The sequence below is a fragment of the Pan troglodytes genome, chromosome 16, assembly GCF_028858775.2.
Source record: "Pan troglodytes isolate AG18354 chromosome 16, NHGRI_mPanTro3-v2.0_pri, whole genome shotgun sequence".
Lineage (NCBI taxonomy): Eukaryota > Metazoa > Chordata > Mammalia > Primates > Hominidae > Pan > Pan troglodytes.
In genome coordinates, this window is record NC_072414.2 from 59,081,398 (window position 1) to 59,099,784 (window position 18,387).

The 18,387-nt window shown below is 48.3% G+C and overlaps 1 protein-coding gene across 3 annotated transcripts in view; it reads left to right on the forward strand.

Moving 5' to 3' along the window:
• SMAD3 (SMAD family member 3) overlaps positions 1 to 18,387 on the forward strand; it is a 129,468-nt gene that overhangs the window by 21,682 nt on the left and 89,399 nt on the right. Inside the window, exon 1 of one of the 3 annotated variants that reach the window (XM_054667736.2) lies at positions 11,617 to 11,755. The exons of the other annotated variants lie outside the window; for them this stretch is intronic. Within the exon in view, the coding sequence (XP_054523711.1) occupies positions 11,697 to 11,755 (59 nt within the window). The 5' untranslated portion in view covers positions 11,617 to 11,696. Of the gene's footprint in view, positions 1 to 11,616; positions 11,756 to 18,387 lie in introns of those variants that run through there. 3 annotated transcript variants of the gene reach the window in all.

The following is an 18,387-nucleotide window of genomic DNA, read 5'->3' on the forward strand; positions in this document are numbered from 1 at the left end:
GAAAATTCTCTGCTTTCAGGAATACATTTTCCTCTAGGTTTTTTCTTTGTCTGCAAGTGGGGGGGTGTTCTTTGCCAGATCCCTGCTTTGATGATTACCATCTGCCCACCTGAGTTTCCTGCATAGTTTCAGTTGGAAACTCTTTTTGGACCCTAAGATACCGTGTAATAGGATTGTTCTTGGTTTCAGTAGGCACCTGGCACCCTCTCAGCTGTGGCTGCATTTCAGGTATGGATGGGAGTGATTATCTTTGCATCAGAAAACTCAAGATTGTCATGTGAGCAAGTTGTGTGATCATCAGTAAATGCAGGGCTGGCTTTGTTAGGCCCTGGTTGTGGCCAAGGCTTTCCTTTCCCGGCGGGTGATTATTCCAGATTTCATGGTCACTAGCTGAGTGTAATCAGGAGCAGATAAGAAAGCCCTGTATACAGCAAAGTATGCATTTCTTAAGATGGTGGGGGAGGTGGCAGAGGTATTATATAGACGTGTGTGTTTGTGCATGTGTTTAAAAAAAGACATATTTTCTGGGCAGCAGAACTTAAGTTTCCAGTAAACATCTCCTCCCTTTTTACTTTACCTTTTAATTTTGTGTTTATGGTCTCTGTGCTTTGAAATTGTTTTTGCTGTGATGCCAGCCCTGCCTGAAGTGGGTGGAGCAAGCCAAGCCCTTTGGAAGCCATGGTTTAGATCAGAGTTCTTGTACTGACATGGCCCAGCTGATTGACAGCTCAGATGTGATCACTCCATCTCAACTAGAAGAATAAAAATAAAAACCTTGAGCTGGAGCGGAGAGGGGTCACGCATTTGTTAGTTTATCCCCTACTCTCACCTTTATCGCAGGAGGAGTGATAAAGTGCTGCTGTGTGTAATTCTGGTCTGGGGTTGGTTTTCTGTAGTCCCAAACCTGGGACTAATTCTCCCTGGAGCCCGTGGCCCAGAAGATGGGTGCACAGTAGGGTTACTTGATGCTAAACGGCTTTCCCGATAGACTTGGGATCTCACTGTTCTTGTCTTAGCTTTACTTGTTGGGTTGGAGGAGGTGAGGTGGGTGGGCAGGGGCCTAGGGAAGCCCACTATAGAAACCCTGGGGCAGAGAATTCAACCCAGGCTAGGTGAGAGCATCTGCCAGTGTGAAAACACGTGGAAGCGGGGGAGGCGGGCGAGAAAAGCTGTGGGAGAAAACCTCACAAATGCAGCAAGGCTGCCCAGGGCCCAAGCGGTGGGGCGGTAGCGAGGGAAACACAGTGGTGTTTGGCTGCTTTTAGTTCAGCGCTGCTAGGAAGGCTATTTCAGAATGCTCCCGAGTGGGAGGGGGCAGCTGCTCTAGGGTGGGAAGGGGATGCTAAGGCCGGGTGCGGTGGCTCACGCCTGTAATCCCAGCACTTTGGGAGCCGAGGTGGGCGAATCACGAGATCAGGAGTTCGAGACCAGCCCGACCAATATGGTGAAACCCTGCCTCTACTAAAAATACAAAAATGAGCCAGGTGTGGTGGTGGGTGCCTGTAGTCCCAGCTACTCAGGAGGCTGAGGCAGGAGAATCACTTGAACCCAGGAGGCAGAGGTTGCAGTGAGCCAAGATCACACCACTGCACTTGAGCCTGGGCAACAGAGCCAGACTCTGTCTTAAAAAAAAGGGGGTGCTGGAGAGCATGTGGGGTGGATAGGGCTGACTAGAGGCCTTTGTCAGGGTGACCTTTCTCCAGAGAGCCCAGTAGGCTCAGAAGGAAGGTCCCTCAGCACCCTGGCCCACAGAGTTCCAGGGAGACCCCAAATAAAGCATTTGTACAAACAGTCCTGAGTGGAGCACACCTAGCCGCCTTCTCTTGCAAAGTGGGCCTTTAAAAAAGGAGTGTATGGCTGCTTAGTTCTGAAGAGGCCAGGCTAGGAGACCCCAGAGGGACACCCAGAAAACCCAGATGTACCTCCTCCATCTGCTCTGCCTGCCAGATGACCCTTGCTACTTTACTGTTTTTTCTTTGAGCCTCTTGGTGATCTTGAATAGCAGAAAAATGAGCCAAATTTCCTTCAATCTATGCCAGTCTTCGTCCTCAGCCTCCCGGTGGGGTGATGAGTCACACCAGTGGGAAAGTGCACTGTATACTTGATCATGTGCAGAGCACCTTCCCATTGTTTTATCTTTACAACCGCCCTGGGTGGAGACACGGCAAAGTGATCCTATCCCTATTTTGCAGGCGATCAGGCACAACTTACAGTTAGCGCAGGAACAGGGACTGAGGCCAGCCCTCAGTTCTTTGACAGAGTTCTTTGTCTACACTGTGTTGCCTCAGAAAAAAATGCCCATGGGGAGCGTGTGTGCGTGGGCATGTGTGCTCTCCTCGTGTACCTCAGAAAAGAATGAATTCTTTTCCAACTGATGTCACTGGGAAAGGGGGACACCACTACTTTCCTGCATACTGCACTTTACAGTTTACAAAGCACTTTCCCACACGTCATTTCGTTTCATCTCCCTGACAGTCCCTGGAAGTGGGTGCTAGTCTGGATGAGCAGGCGCAGACTTGGAGAGGCTGAGGGACTTGGCCCAGGGCATATAGCTAGGAAGCGGCCAGGCAGTAAGTGGGTAGCACCGCTGCATGCTGGGGGTGGGGAAGCATGAGCTGGATGGAGCATTCAGTGGTCTAACCAGTGGCCAGCAGTAGTGTTGGGGTTTGCTGCCCTCACCTCTGAAGCCACACAGGCTCCTGCTTCCTGAGGATCACCCTCTCCTGGAGGGCTGCCCCCTCATGGGAGTGTGGACAAGTGTGCACGAGGGGGAGGCACACCCAGGCCGAGTGGAACACCACCCTAAGGGGGTGGTGACAGGTGGTACTGGGAGTGGCTGGAGTCGGGTTTCACCTTACTCAGGGTCAGGGCTTCCCATTTTGCAGGACTGAAAGGCAGACTCTGAAGGAATGCAGTGCTTAGAATCTTGGTGCCTCTCCTGGGGTGGCGGGAAGAGCAGGGAGTCTCGAGTCCGATTTTGCCAAAAATCCCAACTTTGCTGCTGAGTAGCTCATGAGACAGGCGTTTCACCTCTCTGAACTTCAACTTGGGGGTACTCAGATTTCCTTCAGAGGCTGTGAAAGAGTCCCCTGCCACAAGTTACTCCTCTGTTCAGAAGTGACTTGACTGATCATCTAGCCCAACCCCATCATTGACAGCTGGGGAAACTGAGCTCCTGAGGCGGGGCAGTGACTTGCCCAAGTCATTTTTTGGGAAGAATGGGGCAGGATGATGATGATGTCCACTTCTTGGGGACGATGGGGTAGGGTGGTAAACACTTCTCAATGCTTGCTTATGGGCTCTGATGTGAACCACTCACTATAGGCTGAATCCTGGTTTTCCAAGTGTTTAGAGGCTGAGCTGTTGTCCCCTGGGATTTTGGAAGGTAGACTCACATTTCACTGAAAGCCCTAGATGCTTCTCCTTACTGCAGTTCCCCTCCCCAGCACTCCCATCTCCCTGTTTTCTGGGGATTTAAATCAGCTTTGACTTGGGTCTGAAAGTAACCCGTGACAGCAGTAAGCCTCTTGATCTGTTGTGTGCGGTGTTTCAGCTAAAATATTATAAACAGACTACCAAACTGTGTTTGGTCCAAGGCCAAGCCCCTCCCTCCCTACTTGAGCACTTGATTACCTGCTGCAGGGTTGCATCTTGAGCTCCGAGGAGGAAACTGTTTATTTCAGGGCTGTTAGAGTGCAGTGCAGGAATCCAGGAGAATTTATTGTATTGTTACCATCTGGTTTCATGGAGTCTGTTTCTTTTGATTTTAATTGTGCCCTCTGGAGAGAAAGATCCTCGAAATGGTGGAAAAAGAAGATACCACCTTCCTCCCTGCCCTGTCCATGCCCTGGCACACACATTGCTATGGTGCATGGTGGGCATGGCTGAACCAAGTCCCCTTATTCTTTGAACATCTTTGCGTATTATTCCTGCTCCCCCAGCCGTCTCCAGGCCCCAGTCTCCTCAGGAGGGATTTCCCGGATGGCTTCCAGGCCAGAGCCTGACAGGAGAGATAGGACCTGCCTCCACGGTAACAAATGGCTGAAGGCGGTTTGGGGTGTTGCCAGTAGCCTGCCCTTCCGCAGTGGCTAAGGATCCGGTGTTGCGGTGATACATGATGTGACCTCTTCAACCAGTGAGTCACTCACCCCCAGATAACCACCCGGTACTTTCAGGGGAAACCGTTGTATCATTGTGGCTGTGGCCATGGTTTCTCCAAAATAAGGTGTTTTTAGAAATGAAAGTACAGGGATTGGTTTCCTTAGATTTATTGTCATGGATTCATAGTTCCCCAACCTTTGTCACGTAAAGACTCACCTCTGTTTCCTCTTAAATTGTACACTTGGTGTCTGTTTTATATATTAATAATAACTGACACTCTTCTAAAGTTTTTTGGGGAAAGAAAACGTAAGTTTACCAAGCTCTCAATTCTAGAAGGTAATAGCCTTCTAGAATTGTCCATTTGCATAAGCATTTTTATGCTTATTGCTGTAATCAGTGTGTCAGTCAAACGGGAAGGAGGAACTACATCAGGTGTTTAGCACAAAGGGAATTTAATATGGGACCGTGGATACACAGGTGATAAAGCAGCTGAGAAGCCACACATGGGAAGGTGAGGTGACCCAGAACTTGGAGGAAGCCGCTGCCTTTAGGCTGGAGGGACAAAGGGAACAGGTGGTGTTCCCAGAGCCCAGGGTTGGGGTCACCAGTGGGCCTGTCTAGAGCAGTTGCAGCTGCTTCTAAAATTGCTGACCCAAGGTAGAAAAGGAGAGAGGGGAGAAACACTGTGGCCTCTCCCTCCCTCCTACCCACCGCTTACCATGAGAGCCTCCTATTATTTAAACCCTGCTGGAGGCCTCCTGATCTGGAGCCTGGAAAGTCAGGGCTCAGCCCCAGGGAGGACACAGCAGAGCACAGGAAGATGAGGGATGGATCAGAGGGCAAACTGGACTTGGACCGGGTGCAAGCCTGATGCTCTAATTTTATATTTTATCAGCGTTTTCTTATATGTGGCTTTCATAATTACACGTATTTTATCAAGTAGATGAACCGCATTTAACCATTCCCCAGCTGTTAGGTGAACACTTTAAATTACTATAAATCAGCAATTCTCAAAGTGCAGCCCCGGGCCAGCAGCGTCAGCATCACCAGGGAACTTACTAGGAATGCAGAGTCTCAGGCCCCGCCCCCAGGCCTCTTGGATCAGAAACCCTGAGGGCGGTCCCAGCAGTCTGAATTTTATACACTCTCCGAGGGCTGCTGATGTGCATTTGAGCTTGACAATCATGATTATAGGCAATGATGCACTGTGTGGAAGCTGGGGGCAGGATACTGAGGAGGGTGCTGGGGGTAGGAGTGGTGGAGGGAGTTTGTCCAGGGGAATGTGGTGTAGCGGAAAAGGCACAGGACTGGTAGGGCTGTGCCCCTTTAGGCCCAAGCCTGCCCTTGCTCTTAACCTCTTAATGGGTTTCTTCTTTCTTCTGTTAAACAGCTAAAAATATCAAATCATGGGGTTGCTGTGACGGTTAAATGTAATAACAGGCACGATGTTCCATATATGTTGGGTCTTCTGGAGCTTTGGGGAAGGAGTGTGGCAATAACAGCCAGCTTCTGCATCATGGAAAATGGCCCCCATGCCCATCCCTGAGTTGTGTGGTCTGAAAATCAATGATGAACACTTAGGAGGCTCGTAGCCTGCTTTGAGTCAACAGGAAGACTGGACTTGAGAGTTTGGAATCTATAGTCTAACTTCCCTTCCTCACCCTGTCTTTGTAAATGGTGCTCATCTAACCCTACAGTTACTATCTTTTCACTCATGTCTAGCCACTTGTTAGAGGGGAAGGAACCCTGGTGTCAGGACAGGACTCCCGGCTCCCTGAGCTTGCTGTGTATTCCGGGGCATATCCTTAACCTCTCTGAGATGTACTTTTCTTATCTGTAAAACCTCTACGTTGATGCAAATCAGGTGCGATGATGGACGCAAAAACTGCCTTGAACACCTTAGCGGGCTTGTGAATATAAAGCCTTCAGGATCCACACCTCTGCCAGGGCCCACACCAGCCTCGCTACCTCGACGAGCCTCTCATTCCACTGCCAGTGCAGGGGTGCATAATCAGGATTTGCCAGTGGAGGTAGGAAGGGTGGCTGGATTGTGATTGTCATGCTCCTGGCACCAGATGATACTGGTAGCAAGCTGGGGTCGTCTATGCACTTTGCTCTCTCTCAGTCTTCCCAGCAGCCCTGTCAAGTGGGGAGTCTAGCAAGAAGTGGCCAAGGCGCAGATCATTTAAGAGGAAGGATGTGAGCAAACTGGATCCCAAGGGGACAGACAGAGGCCCACTTTGCCTCAGAGTCCAGAGAGCTGCTGCTGCTAAGAAGGGAAAGAGGAACTGGGTCGGCGCGCCTGCTGACTTGCAGCGCTGTGTTGGCATGCGAGGTAGCACTGGTTGGGAGGCGGTTACCTGAAGGAAGCAAAGGCAGCTGGTGGTTCCTATCTTCTTGCCTCTGGCAGCACCTAAAAGAAGCCTCTTGGGCCAATGAGAGGATGGACTGTCCCCCACCTGCAGAGTTCTGTGAAGTGGTGCGGACGTCTTTGTTGATCTCATTTGGTGCCTCCCCCTGTTGATGGCTGAGGAAGCCAAGGCTCTGAGAAGGCACATGGTTTACCCGAGGGGACACAGGCAAGGAATCTGAACCCGGATTGCATTTTCTGTTTTAGGGCTTTTTGTGTGACCACGGTGCTTCCCAGGCCCACACTTCCAGTGTTCCAGGCCCTTGACCACCAATCCTGTGGAGGGGTCCTCAGGGCAGGCAGTGGGACCACCTGAGGCCTGCGTGGGGTGGCCTGTGGTGTGAGGGACCCAGGAAGTCAACCTGCGCCTCGGCGAGTCAGAAGATGTGGCCATCCACCAACCATCAGATGTTCCCCTACGCTTAGGGCTGTGACCAGAAGTGGCATCAAGATGGGAGGTGAAGCTTCTGGGACCAGAGAACCAGCTGCTCCTGTTCATCCTGCTTTTGGGTGAATAGCTGATGCTCTGGGCCCCTCATCCCACCATCCCACCCCGTGGCTCCTCCTGAGCAGGGCTGAGGGCATTTACCTGGCTGCCTTCTAAAGCAGACTTGGCACGAGACAATCTTATTCAAACTCTGCTCAAAATTGCTACCCTGAGGAGAGGGCTGTGACCAGGCAGGACGGGGTGTGATAACATGGAACCCAGGGCCTGCTGGAGCAGGCCCTGATGAGTGTAAATAACTGTGTTAGAGGCAGGACCTGAGCTTTTCACTTCATAAATATACATTACTTCTAATGTGGCCAGGGCCGAGCTGAAGATCATAATTATGTGAGATCTGCTTTACAGGCATTTAGGGAAATGCGTGGGGCTGCACTGATGTAGGCAAAGATGTGGCCACATACATTTAACATGTGTCTCAGAGGAGCCTTTGCTTTAACCCTTTAATCAGACCCTTCCAGGGTGCTCCTGACTTGATGTTCCAGAGCGTTTGGAGTCAGAGTCGCACTCTTTTTTCTTGCATTAAATGCACTTGAGTTTTAACCCAGCCTCTGGGCGGATGGCAGGGCTGCATGAGGGGGTCTCCGTGGATGTGGATGAGTCCAGAGAAGTCAGCTGAGCTGACTGGGCAGGTCTTGGGTAAGTCACGCCACTTCTCTGAGCCTCAGTTTCTCCAGCAGTAAAATGTTACCTGTCTGTTAGGATTGTAAGATTGAGTCAACATATGTACAAGGCATTGCTTGGTGTTTACCACCTTGCTGTGAGCTGGTAAGTGGTTGGTTGGTCCCTTCCTCTCCCCTTGGTGTTAAGCATATCAAAAGATGGCTGCGTGCTCACCTCCCCTGCTTTACTGGGTGGACAAAGGAGCTGTCACACAGTGTGGCAGCCTTAGAAAGGTTAAAGAAGGCCAGTGAAGTCTTCCGGCTCATCTGGTCCTGAGGTGGGTGAGCATTAAACCCAGATCCTTTTTGTGTTTCAGTATTGGATCCTTTGGCCGTCATATCTGAGACCCAGGGCCTCGGAGTGTGGGGTCCTAACCTAATTTGGCTTTGGGTGAACTGGCCAGCAAATGGAAGGATGGCTGTGGAAGTGTGTCTTGAGCCTGTCCTTACACAGGTGTGGCTGTCATCAAGGCCATCTTCATGGGCACGTGACAAGTACAGTCACATAGAGTTCATGCTCAGGAGGGCCCTATGCTTGGTTTAATGCTCTGCTGTCACCATCTTGAAATCGTTTTTTTTTTTGTTCTTGTTGCCCAAGCTGGAGTGCAATGGCTCAATATCGGCTCTCTGTAACCTCTGCCTGCTGGGTTCAAGTGATTCTCCTGCCTCAGCCTCCCGAGTAGCTGGGATTACAGGCACCCACCACCACACCCAGCTAATTTTTATATTTCTTTTAGTAGACATGGGGTTTCACCATGTTGGCGAGGCTGGTCTCGAACTCCTGACCTCAGGTGACCCAGCCTTGGGCTCCCAAAGTGCTGGGATTACAGGTGTAAACCACTGCATCCGGTCCATCTTGAAATTCTTAATAATTTTCTCTTTGACCTAGTGTTTTGGAGCATGAGCATGGATAGAGGAGATGTGGGCAGCATGTGCCCATTGAGCCTTCTGCCCCATTCACATGTAGCATTTGAGCACAGACTTCTGCCGGACCTACAATGTGGGGGAGTTGAGTGAGAGTCAAAGTGAGTGTGAGATGTCACATCTGCGACTGAGTAGCAGGGGCCCTGACAGTCCTGATGCTTTCCATCTAACTGGAACTTGTCTTGGTTGTAGAAAGAAGGCGATGACATTCTAAGAAACATCAACGACCAAAGAACCCCATCATATCCTTTATTACTCACGTCACTTCCCTGACACTAACCACTTATATTGAAAATGATGACGGAAGAAGGAAAAGGAAAGATAGGGCACCCATATTGCCTTTTCCTTTCAGATCTTCCTTACTCCTCAGGCAGCATAAAGAGTGATGGTAGAATGGACACATATCGAGAAGTGAAGTAAAAACGATTGAGTTAGCTTTATGGATGTTTCTCTGGTTCTGGTACGTCACAAAATGCATATCCAAGTCCTAAAATACAATTCATGTAATGTTGGTGATTCCACATACTAGTTAAAGGCTTTTTATATTTGCAGTTAAAACTGGCATCACACAATATAAATAGGAGTGGTAAAATTCATGCTAATTCATGTAATTTAAAATTTTAATGTTGCTTTACTTAGAATAATATTAAATAGCAAATTAAAAATACCATGACACATCAAGAGAGAGACTGTGGAGGAAAGAGAAAAAGCTTTCTATTTTAGTACCATGATTGATACTTTTTTTTTTTTTTTGCCTTTTGCACAAAGGGTTCCATATTTTCATTTTGCACTGGGCCCCACAAATTATGCAGCCAACCCTGACTGGCATCCTGGGGCTGGAGGTCTCAGGCTGGTCTTGCACGTGCAGCCTCTAGATCCCTGGTCTGCTCACATTGTCTCCTGGGTTGCGGAGCTAAGAAGCAACATATAGGCAAGTGAGCATGTGGGCTTGCTCTGAAGATTCCAAGCTTCCAGGTGGTGGTGGCTCTGTTGATAGAGATAAAAGTTGAGGAATTTCAGAGGCTACAAACATACTCTTGTTGAAGGTGTTTTGGGGGTCTCCTGAGCATTTACTCTTGTGAATTTTTGGGCAGCCTAGTATAGAGGCATGAGCCAGCAGTAAGCTGAGAGAGAGGCCCTAGTTTGACTCTTAACTCAGGCATGGTCTCCTTGGGTGAGTCATTTCTTCATCAGGCAGTCCTCAGTCTTTTGGTTGCAGTGTAGTTGTTAAAAATGTGGGTACTTGGAGGCTGAATTCTTGGGTCAAATCTTATCTCCATCTCTCTGTCCTTTTTTTGTGTTTTTTTTTTTTTTTTTTTTTTTTTGTGGGGGACAGGTTCTTCCTCCACCACTCAGGCTGGAAGGCAGTGGTATGATATTGGCACACTGCAGCCTTGACCTCTCAGCTCAAGCGATCTTCCCACCTCAGCCTCCTGAGTAGCTTGGGACTACAGGCACGCATCTCTATGCTGGGCTAATTTTCGTGTTTTTTTGTTGTTGTTTTTTGTTGTTGTTTTTTGTAGAAACAGAGTTTCACTATGTTGCCCCAGGCTAGTCTCAAACTTGTGAGCTCAGGCTATCTGCCTGCCTCAGCCTCCCAAAGTGCCGGCATTACAGGTGTGAGCCACTGCACCCGGCCTTATCTCCATCTCTTAACTAGTTGTTTGATGTTGGGCAGGTTGTTCAAGCCTCCTGGAGCCTTGGTTTACCCATCTATAAAATGGGTATAATGGTAATTATCTTATAGCATGGTAATGAGCGTGAGATGAGAGCAGGGGGAGGAGTAATCGTTGTGTCTGGTCCATGGGACTGAATCAATGCTAGCAATGGTCATGACGGTGAAGAATGAGGGGAGGAGGAAGAAACAATTCCTGTGGGTGCTAGGACCAAAAGTAGTATCCTCTAGGAATCCTGGCCTTCAAGGTCTAACTTCCAAGATTCTGTGAGTACGAGTCTAGGGAGCCTCTGCCTCAGACTTCTAAGTAGTTCTTCAGGCTGTGCTCTAGAAGTTACTGGAATGAAAGAAAAATTGTAGTGTTTGAAGGTCTTCAAGGATCCTGGTCCTCTCACCCTGTCACTCTCAGTCACATGACCTTTGACTGTCCATTCCCTACTAAGCCTTGGTTTACGCATCTGTCAAATGGAGCAGTCGTGGGTGTGCCTGCCTTAGAGGATGAGACCCAGCTGAGATGACATATGGAGAAATCGTTTATAAACTTAAGTACTGGTGTTAGGAAGAGCTAACACGGTGAGTCTTCAGTGTTTAAGTGCTGCTCACTACTGTCCTGAGAGACTCCAAGAAGCAGTTACTTTGTTTGGGCCTCAGTTCATCATCTGTGAGATGAGAGGATTGGGCTTTGTGCCTAAACTGCCCCCCCCCCACCACCACCCAAGACAGATTAAAAAAGAAGGAAGGAAGGAGGGAGGGAGGGAGGGAGAGAGGGAGGGAGGGGGAGAGAGGGAGGGAGGGAGGGAGAGAAAGAGAGCGAGCGAGCAAGCAAGCAAGCAAGCCAGCAGGATTTGGAATCGTCCCCTAATTGGAACCACAATCGCAGGTTTCAGGGACTCAGGAAAGGGTGCAGTCCAGCTTGTGGTTGAGAAATGAATGTCAGATGTTAGGAAGAAAAAGGCCTATCTCAACATAGCAGGGGTTTCTTACTGCCCCTGCCTCCTCAGCCCCGGTAGCCTGTCACTCCCTGGCGAACAGCTTGGCAGCACAGAGGCAAACCACAGAGTACATTTGAGGCCCAGATCTGCTTATTTCAAGGGTGGGGCCGCGTTTTTCTCCTGCCACAGTGAGCTAATTAAAGAAAACAAGCTTCGGGAGTTGGGAGAGAACTGTCCACAGGACACTTGGGGAGGCTTGCTTTGGTTGTGGAGGCTTCCACAGCCCCCGGAAGGCAGGTGGAAGTGGGCATGGAGGGTCCTACGCATCCCCAGCGGGGGTCTGAGGGCCCACTGTTGCTCAGCTGGGGGATTTGGGGACGGTGGGAGGGCATACATGGATGGGAGGGTGGACTCCGTTCCTGAGGGGGCCAGTGTGGAGGAGGGTCAGGCAGCCCATGGAGATGGGACAGTGTTCTGAAATGCTTCACAAATGTGGACCTTTGCCCCAAACTGTGGACAGAGCGTATGTCCTGAGCGAGGATCAACTCTGTGAGTACCCATGATAATTCTCCTTTCTGTGGTGCTGCCCTGTTGATTCATGTGTCAGCCTTAGAGAAAGTGGCTGTGACTTCTACATTCCTGAGAATACACTGACATGAGAAGAAGTAGCCGCTCTTGTTCAAAGTCACAGGGCTGGAAAGTGGGATAAGGACTAAGGACTTCTGTCTCTGGATTCAGCATGCTGATTATGGGGAAAAGCAGACATCAATTCCTCATGTCTTGTAAGCATCACTGTCCTCCAAAGTTGGAGCCCAGCTCAGACAGCTGCGTAGTATTTTATAGAGAAGGTGTGTTGTTGAAATATTGATTGTGCAAATTGAATTGTGTTTTAAGACTACTGGGAAAACCATTTAAAGGAATCCTGTTGTAAGTCATTTTGAAAAATGGAGAATTACACCACCTCCCCAAGGATTTTCTATTTTGGTAAATTTCATGTGGCAAGATTACTTGAAGAAGGGTTCCAGTGTTTTGCTAGCTTATAATGGTTACTGCATAAGGAAGGTTTACTCGCCAGAGGTCCGCACACATTGGAGAACTGGGGGAATATGTAATACTTGTGCAGAAATGTTTTGATTCATGTACTCAGAAGATGGGATCTGGATGACACCTCCAGCCTATTGATTCCCAAGTAAGGTGTGATGACACCACCACCAGCGAGGTGTGCTATGAGGAATTTTTGTTGATGATGAAAAGTGAATGCTAACTGATTGCACACCACGTGCCCCATACCTTACATAGATTATCTTATTTAATTGTTGCTAATAATAGTACTACAGTCTGTGAATGATTTACTTAGCAATTAATTCAAAAGCATATTCCACTCTACAATGGAATATTTTTTGAGCCAAGAAATGAAGTACGTGGCCGGGCGCAGTGGCTTGCGCCTGTAATCCCAGCACTTTGGGAGACCAAGGTGGGTGGGTCATTTGAGGTCAGGAGTTCAAGACCATCCTGACCAACATGGTGAAACCCCATCTCTACTAAAAATACAAAATTAGCCGGGCATGGTGCTACATGCCTGTAATCCCAGCTACTTGGGAGGCTGAGGCAGGAGAATTGCTTGAACCCAGGAGGCGGAGGTTGCAGTGAGCCGAGATCGCACCCTTGCACTCCAGCCTGGGCAACAAGAGCGAAACTCCATCTAAAAAAAAAAAAAAAAAAAAAAAAAGGAATGAAGTATGTGCCACAACATGGATGAATCTTGAAAACATTGTGCCGAGTTGAAGAAGTCAGACATCAAAAGCCACATATCACATGATTCCATTCCCATGCAATATCCCCATAGGCAAATTCACAGAGTTAGAAAGCAGATTAGTAGTTGCCAGGGATGGAGGAGAGGGGAATGGGGAGTGACTGCTTCATGGATACAGGGTTTCCTTGAGGGGTGTTCTGGAACAAAATAGTTATGGTGGTTGTACAATATTGTGAATGAACTCAATGCCACCAAATTATACACATTAAAATGGCTAACATGGTAGATTTTTGCTACATGTATTAATATATTAATGTGTTAATGTATTAATTACAGTATTAATATATTGTGATATACTGTGATATATTGTGATAAATATATCAATATATTGTGATAAACATATAAATTGATTTTAATATATATTAAAATCAAATGTATTCCTCTAATGGTGTCCATGTCACTGACTTAGTTTCTGATAGGTTTGTATTGGGTAGGAAAGAAAGGAAAGGGTCATTTATGTGTACACTGAGGCAGAAGAAGGAATGGGACTTTCCAATCCAGGCTCTACCTTTATGAGGAACCAGAGACCCAGAGAGTGCTAGTGACTTGCCCAAGGGCACAGAGCAGCGTACCAGAGTTGAGCTTTGGCTTCTAGCCTCCTCACTTTCTATTGGGGAAGTCACAGTGGAAAAGGGGGTTTTGGCTCCTTTATGTCTTTGGGTATGTTCTGGGTTACTGAGGATCAGCTCTATTCCACCTGGCATTTTGTGCTGTCCTTGGGTGCTCAGGAAACTGTCTGTCTCACCCTAAGGTGAGGCTCAGGAGGCTCTGGGGCTTTGTATTAGAAATAGAAATAGCCCAAGTCCTGGGTTGTGTCCTTGTGGATGTGTCTAGAACAATTCCTGTTGTGCTACTCGCTTTGGGCAGTTAGCGAAAGGGACTAATTATGTGCAAATACATATGTTTGGTGTTTGATGGGAGACTTGCCATGTGACACTGCTTCTTCTTTTCTTCCCTTTTTGACTATGAACATCTGACACTACAGGAAATAAGAAACTTTCCAGTACCTAATTTATGCTTACTCTACTTTCAAACCCTCTTGGCCCCAGCACAGGGTAAATGAAACTGTAGCTTATAGTAATATTTACGTATGGGAGTCAATGAGCTGTTTAAATACTTGGATGTCAGAAAAAGGTTTCAAATTTAGCAAGCCCCCTGACTCTCCCACCCTCTGGCATGTAGTGGTTAGGCCTGCCTGCTCTCTGAGGTCGAGCTCTTGTATCCTGTCCTGGTCGGTGCCAGTATAGTGATGATGATGCCACTGGAACAGGCTGAGCTGTAATTGAATTAAATATCTATGTAATCCCTAGGAGAAGCTGAGTAAGGTTTGAGGATCTTGGAAGTTCAGTTATACTCTCAGTAACTGAGGTGAGATCCGTAGGCAAGGAATGACAAGATCAAGATTGATTAGCTACATGACCTTAGGAAAGTGACCTAAAGGTTGTTCACATTCAGAGTCCTCATCTTTGAATGTGAACGATATTTCTGGCCTCTCCTATCTTATGGAGTTGGTGTAAGCATCTGCATGAGATGATGGACGTTAAAGTGCCTTGTTAGCTGTTGAGACTCTTACTGAAATGAAACCCAAGGATGGGTGCCACTGAAAGGAACAAGAATGAATGCAAACTGGTTTGTGTTGGGAGTTGTACTTGGCACAGCTGAATTTGCCTTTGTCTTTAGGAGAGCCTTAGCTGTGGGAAGCAGGGCTTGGAATGCGCTGATATTTATTTCTGCCATCAAATCGGATTATGAGGCACCTGATCTGTTTAAGGCTGTGTGAGTAGAACCAGGTCCTGCCTTCCAGAAGTTCATGGTTAAATTGTGTTTTCATGGGTCACCTGGAAGGCGAGCTTGTTGAGAATGAGGATAATTGACCCAGTGAATCCTTCCTGCCTCGAGGCCCACCATGTTATTCAGATCAGTCTTGGGGGAAATGCTGTGAAAGTGTGTGTGTGTGTGTGTGTGTGTGCGGTGTGTGTGTGCATGCTCGCGTGCACAGTTTGTGTTGAGAGAAAGAAAAAAGCCAGGAGAGTAGGATGAGTCAGATTTAACCACTGTTTTTTCCCTTTTGAAACTTGTTATGTTCGTACACATACAGCAGTCATGCACTTGCTCAGAAATGTGTGAAAACCACTTAAAATGTGTGAAATGCGGCCCTTTAGAAAGTGTGCCTTCCACCACATGCTTTTGAGCAGTGGAGTGGATTTGTGAGTGTTCATATCTGTCCTCATCTGTGGGAATTGTATGTCCAAGGTGCTAATTCAGGGCCATACTGGGATGACGTGTGTGTATAGACTTGTCCTGGGTGAGATGGGAGCAAGACCGTCCAATGTATGATGGGGAATTCTGTTAAACAGGAAGAATTCTGAACCTCTTGGTGGTCCTGGCTGGTCAGTTGCAGGGAGTGACGTTGAATGGACTGGGAAGATCTGGATATACCATGTTTCTGTAGGCACGATACGTGGTCCCTTAGCTTGGTATTTAAAGTTCTTTGGAAGTGACCACTTTCTGGATTTACCTCTGTGCAGCCCCTCTGCTCCTCCCAGGTGAGGCTCATCATAGCTCCTCTTCAATGTGCTTTGTCCACAACTGCTGCCATGTTTTAGCTCCCCATTACGTTTCCTGGGATGCTCTCCTAGACTCCTCTGTACCTTTCTTCTTTCAAACCCAAAACAGGTCCCATCTCCTTAGTCTTAACTGTCTATGAATGGTCTGTTGCCTCACTTCCCAGCTCTGGTATGTAGTACGTGCTCAGTACACATTTTTGAATGCATTAATTTGGCTCTTTTCTGTGAAGGCAGCTTGTCTGTGTGTCATTCATCTGCCCAAATTTGATTGTCAACTTCCTTTGTATGGAGCTGTACTGTTCTTTTTGTTGTTTTTCTTAACTCATTCCCCCTGCCTCCCATCACCCCAGTGGAAGAGTTATAGTCAAGGTAGTGTAGTCAAGGTCGTGCAAAAGCTACACACTTGAACCTGTTCCATGTGGTTTCACACAAGGCACATGGCCTCCTTGGGACTCACTTCACATCACTCGACAAGGGGATAGCAGGACCCACCTTGACTGTATTGAAGACTGCATGATGATCAGGAGAGAGTGAGGGATGAGAAAGAGTTTGGAAAACAGCAGAACACGATGCAAACATGAGTTATTCATGGTTTTGTGTCCAGGCTAACTGTGCCCTGACATTAAGGCTGGGTGGGTCTGGCCCAGGGCTTCTGGGGTAGGTGCTGTGCTGGTGTGTGCTACTGACCTGGAGTCCAGGATCCCTGAGTCCCACTCACCCTCCCTGGGCTGCAGTTTCCTCAGCCCATCTACCCTTTCCAGCTGTGACTGCTGGTTGTGGAGCTGAATGTGTGTGGGGTGTGGGCCTGTGTGTGGACTCCCCACCCCTGTGCGGTTTTCCTAAGCACACAGCGCAACAAGGAGCTGGAACAGAGCTGCAACAATGAGGAGGGACTCCTCCAACTGTCAGTGCTTCTGGATCCACCGTTTCGGCTTTGACATGACCGTGAGTGACCACCCTGGACCTCTTTCTTTGTGCCAAACTCATTGCTGGATTGCCATAAACACTTACTTGGATTGATTAGAGAGGCTATTTGCCGTATTGAAGGTGGCAGAATTATTTCACCTTTTCCAGAGGTGTTGACGTTCAAGGGTAGTTGGTGGTGACTGTACAGAAGGGAGACAGGAAGCCTGGAGGAAGGAAAGGGGTGCGTAGCTGAGAAAGTGCACAACGGGCCCTACTTTTAAAAGTGCCTGCCTCTGCTGGTTTTGTTGTGGCAGCGCTCAAAGGCAGGAAGACAGATAAGATCGGATTTCAGGATTTTCGTCTGCCCCCCATCTCCGCCCCCAACTTTTGACAACCAAGAACTTTTCCCCACCAGGAGTGGGTATATTTCAACTTCTGTAATCCCTGCGTCTCGCACAATGCTTGGTATTACAAGGTGCTCATTGAGTGTTTGAATGAATGAATGCCTTCCCAGTTCTCATCACAGCTATAGGGTGTCACTGTATACATCAAGTCATGGTTAGCCGCAGGTTTGATCGGGGAAGAGACCTAATCAATGTATCTGATTCTAGAAGAAGATGGAGCTTCTAGGAAGGGCCTGCCCTCTGAAGCTGTCCTCTGTGTTCCCCGGCATTCTGCATTTTGCAGTCACCCCTCATTATCCCTGAGTCCAGGAACACCTGAGATTGGAAAGGATTCCAGCCCCATAGGGCCTTTATCGTGGCCCCCAGTAAGTGATAAATATTCGTACTAATTTGGGGCAGTGTCCTTTTTCCAGCTGTTTTCCCATGAGTGCCCTCTGTTCCGTCAGGTGGCCGAAGACGGATAACTTTGGCAAAGGGCTTGGCACAAATGGCCAAGTTTACACTGGATCACTATACTCCGTGTTATCTTGTTTCCCTGATGGTCATTGCCACACAAGAAAGTACTTCCTCTGTGGGCTTTGCCCACCCTTTTCCCTTGACAGAGACCTCTGGGCCTAGATAAATGTATAAACTGCATTGCAGGAATGAAGCCGTTTCCATTAAGAACTGGGGTCTATGTCCTGGGATCCAGTTCTTCTCCCCCTTTTAGTACTGAAAGCTGCTTCCCATCTGAAAGCTGTCTGGGGACAGACACCGTGCAGCTGCGTGCAGACTTCTTTCAGAGTTTGATCTTGCAGTCTTCCCAGTGGCTCTGCTCTTCCTTGTCTGCTTCCTGGGGGTCTCTCAGTATCAAAGCCACCTGTGGCTCCATCTCACCTCCCTGAACAGGAGGCACTGTTTGTCAGGAGGCCTTGCCACCTTTGGCCCTTTCTTTCCAAAGAAAGATCCCTGGACTGGAGTTTTTGTCTCAGCTCTGTTGTGTGACCTTAGGCAAGTCAGTTGACTTCTCTGAGCCTCAGTTTACTCCTTAGTAAACAAAAAGGTTGGATGAGGCGCTCTCCAAAGTTCTTGCCCTCTGTGTCCTTCCTCTGCGTTCTGCAGGGAGGGAGGAGCTGCCTCTGTTTGGTGGTGGGGACTCAGGCAGGATGGGTAGGGAGGGGTAGGGGAACAAGATCATGGCGCACCTCCACGGCCACAGTGGAAACCTTGAACCTTGAGCTGTATGCGGTGAGTCCAGGATGCTGAGAAGATGCCGGGCTGTTGGGTAAGCAGAGCCCCTACGGGAAGCAAAGAGTATTATTCAGCCCTGTGGAATGCTGAGGCAGGGCTGAGCTTGGGCAGGGTGGCTGAGAGAATTGTGGCTCTAGCTGTGGGCAGAAATTCATGGCCTTGAAGAATGGCTACTGTATATACCAGTGATAAATATTAGTCACTCTGGCAGCAGAATGAGTTTCCTGTGCTGCATTTTTGGCACTTCCAGAAAAGGGAAAG